The 12,047-nt window shown below is 55.4% G+C and overlaps 1 protein-coding gene across 4 annotated transcripts in view; it reads right to left on the reverse strand.

Annotated features, from left to right (window-relative positions):
- The window catches only part of PAX8 (paired box 8), a 66,964-nt gene that overhangs the window by 15,508 nt on the left and 39,409 nt on the right, over positions 1 to 12,047 (reverse strand). For 3 of the 4 annotated variants that reach the window (XM_045287130.1, XM_045287128.1, XM_045287129.1), the window contains exons 3-8: positions 10,024 to 10,189; positions 7,745 to 7,942; positions 6,512 to 6,600; positions 6,027 to 6,152; positions 5,577 to 5,752; positions 318 to 438 (exon numbers count right to left, since the gene is read on the reverse strand). In XM_045287130.1, coding sequence (XP_045143065.1) covers positions 318 to 438; positions 5,577 to 5,752; positions 6,027 to 6,152; positions 6,512 to 6,600; positions 7,745 to 7,942; positions 10,024 to 10,189 — 876 coding nt within the window. Of the gene's footprint in view, positions 1 to 317; positions 439 to 5,576; positions 5,753 to 6,026; positions 6,153 to 6,511; positions 6,601 to 7,744; positions 7,946 to 10,023; positions 10,190 to 12,047 lie in introns of all 4 variants that reach the window. The other variant, XM_045287127.1, reaches the window with a different exon arrangement.

The following is a 12,047-nucleotide window of genomic DNA, read 5'->3' on the forward strand; positions in this document are numbered from 1 at the left end:
GGGGTGGGGAGCAGGAGGGGCGAGAGTTCGGCTTTACCTCCCTGCCATGCCTTCTACTGTGCAGACCTAGTGACTGTGTGAGACTAAGTGTGCCCCTCTCCCCACTGAGCGAGCTAGCCAGGCGTTGGTGTGACCCTCATGACCCACCTGGAGGCCCAGCCAGCACAGCCCACATCTGTTTGTCTCCTCACAAGCCCAGGGCCCCAGACACCTTCCTCACAGCCTGCCAAGCTCTGCCCCCCACCCCCCACCCCGCAGGTCTCTAGCCGGCGCTCACAGCTGAGTCCAGAGGACCCAGGGCATTCTGGCCTCCATACCTGCCACCACAGAATACGTCTGGTGAGTGGAGAGGTTGCGCCCCAAGGGGGCATTGGAAGGGGTCAGCGTGGCCTTCCCGTCATCCAGGGCGCTGTTGAGCAAGGGCAGTGGGTAGAGGCCCTGCAGAGGAAAGAGACATCAGGCTCGCAGCAGGTCCCCCTTTGGGTGACCCTCCCCACCCCCCTACGGGGCAAACCAGTCTTTCCAGAGAGAGACCCTGCAGCCCTCTCTCTCCTCCTCGTCCCATGTCTTTCTCTCTGGTTCTGGACTTCACCGGGCAGGTTGACGAAGTTCTTCTCCAGCTCACAGCTCTCTCCTCTTCAGCTACTGAGCCCAGGCCCAGGGCTTCCCCCTCTCTGTCTGGGAATGCTGTGCGGCCGGTGGAACGCACGCCCAGCCTGGGGGGTGCGCAGAGCGACTGATTCCATCGGAGGAACAAGCCACGGTGGGAATGATGGCTCCTTCCTTGTCTCCTGCACACCGTTTGGCCCCACAGAGCACACGATGGCGTCTGCGCACACAGAGCGCGTCACCCACCTCAGTGAATTCAATCCTCTCCAGAGGGGGACCCGAGGCACAGAGAAGTGAAGACACTGTCATGCTTCCATACGGGGCAACCCAGATTCAGACGCCGGCAGCGTGCTTCTCATGCCTCCCCAAACCCAGCCCTTCAGAACCGTCAGCATCACCTTCAGGCCAAGGGGACACCCCATCAGCATCGGTGGATTTGCTCTTCTCTCTCTTCACCCCAAGCAAACACCCGACTTGCAGGTTCTGCTTGATGTTGATACGGGTGGGGAGTGGGGGACGGGGACACTTCTACTTGCAAAGGCACTTCATGAATTTCCGGGGAGTTCGGTCAAGACGACCGCATTGGACGTTCCCATTGGCCTTCTCCAGCATTGGCACCGCTGTCTCCTCCTCGGGCGGCGCTCTTGCCATAAAGAACGTGTTGCCTTCAAGGGCAAGTGGACACCATCCTCACCAGGATTCTTCTTGCTGTACAGCACGCACAGGCACACGGGCCCCACAGCACACACATGCTCTGCACTAGCAAGGCTGCCCCACTCTTATGTAACCACATCGCCAGGGCAGTTGTCTTTCCTGATTTCCATGGAGGAGCCGGGTTCTCTAAGGAGCCACAGCACTTTCCAGTTGCATGGCAGGCACTTTTGGAAGCGCCAGTCAATTCTGATGGCCACCAGGGCACCATTATCTCACAGCGGCAATTACTAACTAAATGGGGCCCTGGTTCCGTGCCTGCCAAGGGGGCCCACTTCGAGGCAGGGTGGAGTTACTCAGAACTCAGCTTAATGAGATTGAACAAAGCTTTTTGCCTGATTTTGAGAGAGGGCAAGAAAAGCGTCAGATGCCATATGAATCCCTCGATTCGACACCAACGTCATCTATGCAAAATCCTGTGAAAAACCCACCCCAGGGCCATCGAGATGGGGCCCCTGACAGTATACAACTTTATGGTAGCAGAGAGCCTCGTCTTTCTCCTGAGGAGTGGCTGGTGGGTTTGAACCACCTGACCTTGTGGTTAGTAGCCCAACACTCATTCCACAGGGCCACTGGAGTTCATTCAGTCAATTAAGTGAGAAACAAAACAATCTAAATAGTTGAACACTCTGGTGATGCTGCCAGGACCAGCTGAAACGCTCACGTGATTGCTTTTGCTCCCCCACTCCCACTAGAGCTGGTCTTCAGTTGGGGAGCTGGGGTAGTGTGGCATGCTCACTGCCATGGAGCCCATTCTGCCTCAAGAGTGACCCAATAAGGACGGGGCAGAACTGCCCCTGTGGGTTTCTGTGACCACAACTCTAGATGGGACGAGAAAGCCCCATCTCTCTTCCTCAGAGCTGCCGGTGGTTTCTACCTGCCGATCACAGGCCAACACTGAGTAACCTTACACCACAGGGCTCCCGTGTGATGTGTCCGAAGCTGCCCATTCTTGGGTGCTGGCATGGTAATCAGGAGCCCTGGCGGCATTGTGAGTTAGGAGGCATCGATTGGGCTGCTAACTGTCAGATGGGTGGCTCCAGCGCCTTGCTGACTGCCCAGAGACAGGGGAGGCTGTCCACTCCCGTAAAGATGCACAGTCCTGGGAGCCCGAGGCACTCTGGCGGCAGTGCGAGCTTTTGTTTCTGGGCACCATACTGTTCACAGTTGGAAGAGAGCTGTGTCGAGTGCCACCTAAGCCCGGTGGTAAAGGACTCCCTAGGAGCAGGCCATAGAATCTTTCCATCCAACACTTCCTTGCTTGTTTGTATATAAAAGATGACTGTGTTGGTCCCATCTAAAGGCAAGGATGCACACCTGGGCTCCCTCTCGGCTGCCCAAGCCCACGCGGAGGACGAGGACTGCTGAGTTGGCGAGAGAAGTCAGTGTGACGAGTGGCAACAAAGGCAAGCAGGAGGGGCCCTGGGCACAAGCTGGCCCCTCTCTTTCCCTCCTAAGGAGCCAGGTCAAATGAGTGAATGAATGAAGCCTGATGATCGGCTGCGGAGTGAATGAATCACTGAGGGAAGGGCCGTAGACCTTATAAACGGCTGACACTCAACTGTAAACCTAGCACAAACCTAGGTTTGTAAAACAGCACAAACCTAGAGGTTGATGGCTCAAACTCATCTACTGGTGCCGTGGAAGAAAGGCCTCACAGCGTGCTTCCGTTAGGATTACAGGCAGGAAAACCCCATGCAGCTGTTCTGCCATGTGACACATGGGGTTGCAGTGAGTCCAAATGGGACTCAACAGCAACTAACGACAATGACACTCATGACGGACGGGCTGGACCCCAGTCTCCTCATCTGTGGGCTGAGGGATTGGAGCAGTTCAATGCGTCTCATATCTTTGTCTGTACACACACACTCTCCAAAGAACATACCTAGAAGCAGACTACAGAAACCGAGATTAGAGTGGCCTGTTGGGAGGAAACCAGGGAGGCTGGCAGAGGCCTGAATGCCTTAACAGTCTGCTTGTCCCCGCCCCCCTGAACCTCTCTGGTCCTGGGCAAAGTCCGCACAGCTGGAAAAACTGGACTACGTGGTCACCGACGTGCCCTCCAGCTCTCAGACTCCCTCATTCTAGGGCTCCCCAGTGCATGCCATGTGGTGCTGGCTTCCTTGTCAGCACAAAGCCCCCCTGTGCCCCCCCACCAGGGAGCCCAGGAATACAGCCAGGTCTGGGAAAAGGCTTTATGACACAGCACGTGTCTGGGAACTCCATGACAGGGTGGTGGTGGTGGTGGTGAACTCTGCCGGGTGGCTGGTGCTGTAGTGATTCTGCATTGGGCTGCCTGCTAACTGCAAGGTCAGCAGTTCAAAACTACCAGCTGCTCCTCAGGAGAACGATAAAACTTTCTACTCTCATAATGAACTATAGTCTCAGGAACTCAGAGGGGCAATTGTACCCTGTCCTATAGGGCCCCTCTGAGTCGGAATCGACTTGATCGCAGTGGGGTGACTTTGGGTACGCCTTACTTGGCTTTGCAGCTCACTCTCACACTGTGACTCCCTAAAGCCCCCTCTCCTGTGGCCCTTGCCCCGCGCTTCCCACCATCGAGGTCCCACTTCTCTCCTGGAGCCATATGACCGCTGCTGAGCTCCCAAGCTCACCAGCCTGAGCTGCTGACACCTGCCTTTCTCCGCACCCCTCATGGTTGCCACAGCGCAGGCCGATAAAATCGCTGACGCAGATTGCCTGCCCAACTGCAGGTGCTGGCAGGGGCCCAGGGGCCCAGACAGTCACTGGCAATGGTTCAGCTGGTTCCTGGCACCGCTGCTATTGTCTTACTCAGGTCTTAAAGGCACACGGGCCTATGTCACTCCGAGAATGAGCAAAGTTAGGGGTGAGCAGAACCCTAAAGAGACTTCTCAAGCAGTTGAGTTGGTGGGGTGAGGGGGAGGGAGAAACTAAGAATGCTGGCTGATCCTAAGGAACCAAGAGACCAGTGGCTGTAGAATTTCCCTTCTGTTGGGCTCAGCGTGGGCCACCGACATCGGGCTGAATTCTCAGAGCAGCTCAAACATCCATTCCGCCCATCCTGAGCATTGGGAATAAGCATTCCCTTAAGGCTGGCAATTGCTTGTCCTTGATTTCTTGACTCATCATTTCATACAACTTTGTTGAGTCCTCATTGGTAGTGGGTTTTGCTCTGGGCTGCTCAGCCCCCAAATCAGCAGTTCAAACCCAGCAGCCGCTCTTCGGAAGAAAGCTGAGGCTGTCTGCTCTTCTCTGCTCCCATAAAGAAACCCACAGGGACAGTTCTACTCTCTCCTACAGAGTCGAAATCAACTCGATAGCAGTGGGTTTATTATACCTGGAGGCGTCGCAGGGTGGAGCTCATGACTCCTAATGGAAATGTTGATGATTCGAGCCCACCCGAGGCACCTCAGAAGAGAAGTCTGGCTGCCTGTAAGGTTACAGCCATGAAAGCCCTCCAGAGAGTGGTTCTACTTGGAACACAGCGGGCCTGCGGTGAGTGGGAATCAGCTTAATGCCAACTGGTTTGGCTGAGAGGCTTGGATGAGTATAGTTGAACGTTGATGACGCTGGCCTGTCCTAAGAACCCCGATGTCTCTTTGCACCTCTGTTCAGATGATGGCAATGCCCTGTGCCAGGGCGTGACTGCGTGGGGCCGGGCAGACTGCAGCAGCACAGAGCAGGAGAGCTGCCTTCTGCCTGCCGGCCAGGGCAGGATTCCTGGAGTGGGGCTGTTAGGTCTGAGCTGAGTCATGATGGTCAGGTGGTATTTTTCCAGGCCGAGAGGTGGGAGGAAAGGCATTTGGTGAATAGGACACCCCATGGGTGAGGGCAGAGGTGTGGATGAGGTTGGCATGTTCACAGGCATGACTAATGCCAGCGAGCGGTCGGAGGTGAGGCACAGAATGTTGACTGAGGCCCTGTGGCTGGGCTTTGTGCTGCCGATTTACAGGTGGGACGCAGCCCCACACTTGGGGACAGGGGTGGGGCACTGGTGGCAAGGGGGCAGCATGACTAGGCTGTGCTGAAAGGAAAGGGACCAGGCTCCAAGGTCTTGGGTGGAGGGGGAAGGAGGACTGGGAGGAGAGGGAAGTGGGTATGGGACTGTGGATAAGATGAAGCGCCTGGCCAGGTTTGGTGCTGCACCTACCACTGGCTTGAGCCCAAGGAGACAACTTCTGGGCTGGCCTCGTTGCAGGCTGCTTATGGACCTTACAGAGGGAGCCCACTAGACTGCAGACCCTGCCCCGCACCCCATGGATCCAGCGTCTCACCTGCTCGCCTTTGGTGTGGCTGGGAGAGGCATAGGCCTCTGGGTAGTGCTGCCTGTCGAACGGGCACTCGATGGGGTCAAGATGGTGCTGGCTGAAGGTGTCTGTTCGAAGGTGTTTTCGGGGCCCGCTGCTGCTGTTCTGGGAGTCGGCGCTCAGTCGACAGCTGTCCTGGTCGCCTGGTGCCCCAAGGAGGAGAGATCTCTCAGTGGGACCCACCTCCCTATGCCCTGCTTCCAGGCTCTATACAGTGACACTGGCGTGAAAGAGCAGACGGAGCTAGGCTCCCGGCCCTCAGGGACTGTGGCTGCCTTGGACAGGCCATGCCACTCTGGGCTCTGGAGTCACAGAGCCATGACCAAGTCCTGGCCATGAGAGGGGCCTGCGTCTCCTCAAGCCTCCACAGCTGCCCTTCTCCCCCTGAAACCTCTCCCTCATCCCCTCGACACTCACTGTCATCCATTTTTCTCTTGTTGTCGCTGCCAGGCTGAGCAATCCCCAGGAGCCCGTTGATGGAATAGGTGGAGCCCAGGGAATCGGACTGTGGTGATTCCGGGGGTGTTACCGCTGAGCTGGGGACTGCAGGGGTGAGAGGCAGAGGGTCAGGACTGTGGGAGGGAGGGAAGCACCCTCTCTGTCCCAAAGCCCCAGCTTCCCCTGTGTAGGAGGCAGTTAGCAACCTGTGAAGAGTTGACCTCAAAGGAAGGCCGTTCCTTCCAGGGACCAGTGGTGGCAGGGAGTCTTGGAATCAACAGTGTCTGAAGTTTGCCTACCACTGAATATTGCTTCATCCCTCTAGAACCTTCCCTGGGCCCCAGGCAAGCCTTTGTACCCATGGGACAGTGGCATGGGTGTGTAAGTGTGGGTATGTTGGTGTGCGATTCTGCGTATGTGTGGGGGCATATGTGTGCAGGCAGGTGGGTTCAGGAGACACTCACTCAGTGTGTGTCCGGGACTCAGGGACTTGGTGGCCACACAGCTGTCCATGGGGAGGTTAAAGGGTTGCTGCACTTTGGTCCGGATGATTCTGTGAAGAAGAAACAAGCTTGTCAGAGAGAAGAGGAAGAGACAGCACTCGGTTGTCTCCAAACTCTCACGCGGGTATCTCAAACCCAACCAGCCCAAGACCAAACCCATGACCTTCCTCCTCCCTCCGGGTTCTCCCCATTGTCTCCATTTAAAGATTGGCACTCAAGGCAGAAATGCAGGGGGGCTATGTCCTCCACATCCTCAGGTTCTTAATGCACCCAGCCTCATTCGATGCATTTGACCTGCTAACCCTTGCCAACAGTTAGCTCCACTCTCCGTCTTTCTGCCAACAGCATAATTGGTGGCACCACCAGCTTTCTCTTTCCAGCATCATTCTTCAGTCCAGCCTCATTCACTCTTACCCCGTTCTAATCTAGGGTCCCGACTGCAGTGGCATCTCTGTAACGCAAGTCCGATTCCTGCTTAACACTTGTCAAAGACTTCCTTTGCTCGTAAGTTGAAGGCAAAAAACAGGCATCAAGGTATATTCTGGAAGGGCAGCCTCCACTAGCATCTCTCAGCTTTCATGAACATGCCTGTTAGCCACCGAGCCTTGGAAGGTGCTATTTCTTCTACCCAGAGGCCTTTCCCCTTTCTTTCCCCCCTAGTCAATGCTTGCTAATGATGTCTTCCTCAGCGAGAACCTTTCATAAATCCCCGAAGCTAACCACTCTCTGAGAACTCGCAGACCCCAGAGTTGTACTTTTACAACGGTCGGTGTGGCTACTTGGCTAATGCCTATCTTCTCATTAGACGATGGCTCTGTAAGGAAAGGGCTGAACTCCTAAGGAACGAATGATGCTGACCATACCTGTAGGAATGAATGAATGAGTAGCTGATGGATGCAGATAAGGAATGAATCATTGAACAACGAAACACATGCGTGAATGCTTGAGTGAAGTCCATGTTAGGGGTCTCAGGGCTAAGGAAGCCATCAACTTCGGGAGACTTTTACTGAATGCAAGGAGAGTTGATGTGTTCAGAAGCTTTATAGGGGGAGCGAGGAGAAGATGCCCAGAGGATGGGACAGGTGCGGCGGCAGGTGGGGATGGTATTTGTCAGGATTCCCTTTCTTCAGAGCCAATCTGCTTTGCCAGCCCCACTCCGCCCACGCTGGCCCCTGGGTCGGCTCCCCTGCTCACCTGTTGATAGAGCTGACGCTGGGCACAGTGTCATTGTCGCACACACCCTCGGCCAGCAGCCGGTCTCGGATCTCCCATGCAAACATGGTAGGGTTCTGCCGCTTGTAGTCCCCAATCTTCTCCACCACTTTCGGGGTGGCCACCTTGGGCTTGGAACCCCCTATCACTCCAGGTCGGATGCTGCCAGTCTCGTAGTACCTACTCCAATAGAGAACCCCAAAGAATTACCCAATAAATAGGTGGGGTCTTTGGACGGGAATGGAATCCCAGACACATGTTCCCCTCGGAGGCTTCTGTTGTGGGGACACATGTAGGGGTTACATGTGCCCCCAAGGCTGGCCTCAAACACCTGGTGTTCCCAGGACGGTCTGCTTTTCCTTGCTTGGGTGGGTTCATCCTTCTGCTCAATGGGAACCCTTTGCTAAAGACCTCACCCTAGGATCCCTGGCTTCTCTCCAGCCCCCTCTCCAGCCCATCTACTAGAGCAGAACCCCTGCAGGAGCCATCTAATGGGCCACGGAAGATCGTCCTTTCCAGGGAAGGACTTAGGACAGTTCTCCATGGGAACAATAGGTCCGCAGTGGTTTTTTTGAGCAAGCTTCTCTGGACTCAACCTCACTCTATTCTCCTTGGCCCTCCTGGTTGTGCAGCTGCTTCAGGAAGTGGGCTGAGGTCCCTGGGCCCTCTGCCCTGTCTTGCTGGTACCTTTCTTTTCTGCTTTGTCCAGGAGAGTCACAGCCCTCCCCGCCACCTCCACCACCATCAACACGACTCTTTTCTACATGGCGATTTGGTTCCAGTCAGGGGCTGCCTGACTCTTATCCCTGGCCAGGGCCTGTTCCTTAGACTGAGTCCCTCTTCCAGGGTGTCTACGTTGTCCCGCTGGCTCTCTACCTGGGCCAACTAGCTGATTTGACAGACATCCTTCCTGGCTTATTGTGGAAACACTCGCGTTTCTTTTGACATGGGGGAGAAGTCTGGCTCTTTAAAAACTCCATTCACTCGTCTCTCCCAGCCAGGGCTCAGCCTTTCTTTTTGGAACACCACAGCGTATCTCAGGACTCCCCTCTCCTGACCCTTACAGAGAAGCTTGCTGTTCTCTGACAACGCCACTCAAGCAGCCAGAGCTTTCCAAGGTTCAATCATACTTCCCACCTCTCTGTCGGGTCAAACCAGAGCTCCTGGCAAATCCATCAACAAATTGGTGGAGGGATCATGCACTGAGTTATCCTAGGGGCAGGGACGTTTCCGCTGGAAGTGGCTCTCAAGTTTAGGATGTGTGGCTCCTTCGGCACAGAGGTGGATTTGCTGCCCTGGGTCCCTGCTGAACTCTTGTGACAGTGGCTCTGAACTCTGGTTGCGTGTTGGAATAGATTCCCAAACCCAAAGTCCGTGGCTCTCGGGTTGGTTCCAGCTCATAGCAACCTCACCAGTGGAGCCGAACTGCCCCCCAGGGTTTCGAAGGTTGTAAAGCTTGACAGAAGCAGCCAGCCACCTCTTTCTCCCAAGGAGTGATTGGCGCATGCAAATTGTTGGTTTTTAGTTCACAGATGAGCACTTTAACCCCTTGTCACCAGGGCTCCAACTAGGTGTGTGTGTGTGTGTGTGTGTGTGTTACAAAACATAACAATACTTGGATACATTCTCCCGAGGAGGTGATGTAATGATATAGGGTGGGATCTAGATAGGAACTGGTGTTCATTGTAGCTGGGACTTTCTGAGTGAGTCCAATGTGCAGCCAGAGCTGTGAATCACTTGTCACCAGTGCCTCTCAATCCTTAGGGTTTATACATGTCACCTGCTCCTACCACCACCAACACAGCATGCAGATATGCCTCCTGCAATGTATGGCTTGAGAAGCACATATTCGGACCACCTCTGTGTAGGGCCTAGACCCGGGTGTATTCCTTCGCTGCGGTCCACTTCCCTGGATTTCAGCAGGGGCTGGGTCTTGGGGACATAAAAGGTAAGTTTCTCTTGCTTCAGCTGCAGAGAAGCCTATAGAAAATGAGAAGGGGTGCTGGAAGGAAGGGGAGATGGACAGAGGAAAGAGAAGTGGACAGTGAAGGCAAGAAGGATAAGAATGAAAGGAGATGCAGGGAGGGGTGGGTGGTAGAAATGCCTGAGAAAGCATGAGGCCCCCAAACAGCAGAACATCCTGTTCAGGTCCCGGCCCCAAATCTGGACTTTAGGGAGCTGACCTTGAGTTCCATAGGGGGAGCTTGGCTGCAAGGAAAACCCTGTGGGGAGGTGGCATTTGGGGTGAATTTCGTGCTTACCTGCCAAGGATCTTGCTGACGCAGCCATGGCTGACGCGGAGCTGCCGGGAGATGTCACAGGGCCGTACACCCTGGTGGGCCAGGTCTACGATACGTTGGCGCACCACTTCTGGCAGGGGTCGGCCATTCACAAAAGCCCCTCCCAGCTGGTTCAGACCTCCATGGCCTAAAGAAACAACAGTGCCAGGGACAGTTAGTCAGGGCCAGGGGGCAGGATTGGACAGGGATTGGCTGCTGAGGGTGAGTGCTGTGTGTGCGTGTGTGTATGTGTGTGTGCACACACGCAGCTGATGACCCAGGGCCCGCTCAGTCTGCTGGGTGGTTTCATGGTCATCAGTTGCCTTCCCGATCCATTGCGGCCCGTGCACAGCAGACCAAACCCCGCCCAGCCCTGTGCCACCCTCACCATTGCTCCTGTGCCTGAGCCCCTGGGTGCAGCCACTGGGTCAGTTGGTCTTGGTGAAGGCCTCCCTCGCTTTCTCTGCCCCTCCACCCTACCTAGCATGGTGTCCTTCTCCAGAGACTTGTCTCTCCTGATGACATGTCCCAAGTACGTGAGGCCAAGTCTCTCCCTCTCTGCCTCAGCCTGCCAACAGGCCCTCCACGGCTCACTCCCTGCTCTCCTTCCCTCCCTCTGGAAAGACCGGCACTCCAGGCTCCGCATCCCGTCTGTCTGTGTACCCTGATACTGAGCCGGGGGACCTTGGGAAGGTTCTCTTCCCTCCTTGGATTCTTGTTTCTCATCAGCAGGATGAGGGCATGGGAATGAAGCAGTGGGTTTCAATGTACCTGCCTCTCACTCATTTTCACCCAGAGAACAAGGTTTTTAAACAAAACCCTGCTGAGAAGCACAAACACAGCATGATAAAAGCAGGGCTTCTCTGTTTGGTGGGGGCGAGGGGTTGGGGGGGGGAGGGGAGGCAGAGCTCTGACTGGAATGACACCCCCCCAGCTTGTCTCCCAACCCCCACCCCATGGTGCCTTCACTCTCTAACTGTCCAGAAAAAGCCAAACCCATCGCCGCCAAGCCAATTCCACTCGGACTCAAGGAGACCCTGTGTGTTACAGAGGAGAAGTGCTTTCACAGGGTCAGCTTGGCTGTAATCTTTACGGACCTAGGTCACCAGGCCTTTCTTCCGTGTGCCACTGAGCGGGCTCAACCTGCCAACCTTTGGGTTAGAGGTCAGGCATCTAACAGGACAGGGCTCTGAGAATGACCGACTGATCTCTCACGAGCTCACATAGCTATGGGCTGAGCACCGACCTCTGGGTACTGCGGAACCTGTTTCTACCACAGGAACGTGCCTTAGCGGCCTTTGCCTCTGGCCTCAGCCGGTCCTTCACCTGGAGCCCACCCATCTGTTCAAACTCATAGCTATTGGGTGTCGGCTCTGGGCTGTACTCAGTCTTGTGGCTGCCGAAGGGAATTGCTCAGCGTGCGATCCTACAGTTTATTACAGAGGCACACGTGCTGCAGAACAGGCACAGATAATACTGCTTGGTCACTGCTGGGGCTAAGCGAGTGCTTGGGGTATGGGAACCCCTGCAGGGTCCCTGACTCAGGCTCAGGGGGGGCAGGGAAGGGTTTCTTGAGAAGGCGAGGCTGACAGACAAGGAAGGATAAACAGGTATTAGCCCAGGGAAGAACAGAAGGGAGAAACGTGTTCCAGGCAGTGGGCACAGCTTATGTGAAGGCTCAGAGGCAGGAGGGTCGCGCTGTAGATAGATTTCCCAGCTTCTTCAACTCCATAAAATCCCTAGATCTGGGGGCTGGTCCCACCCAAATACTAAGTGGATGCTTGCCCCTCCCCCGAGAAGAATTTATCTCAAAGGATGGCACTGAATCTGCAGCTCCGGGAGAAGGATGTATCTGACCAGAGCACACAGGAACAGATGATGGGGGAGGAGGAGAGACTGGAGCACATCCTGGCCCACCAGGCCTTAAAAAAAAGGACGATGACCCCAAATAGAGCAGCCAGTCCACAGAGAGGACCACATGGCCAGCCCCACTATGAGACGTGATG

Source organism: Echinops telfairi, unplaced genomic scaffold, assembly GCF_000313985.2.
Source record: "Echinops telfairi isolate 266 unplaced genomic scaffold, ASM31398v2 ScPeMD7_11;HRSCAF=52, whole genome shotgun sequence".
NCBI lineage: Eukaryota > Metazoa > Chordata > Mammalia > Afrosoricida > Tenrecidae > Echinops > Echinops telfairi.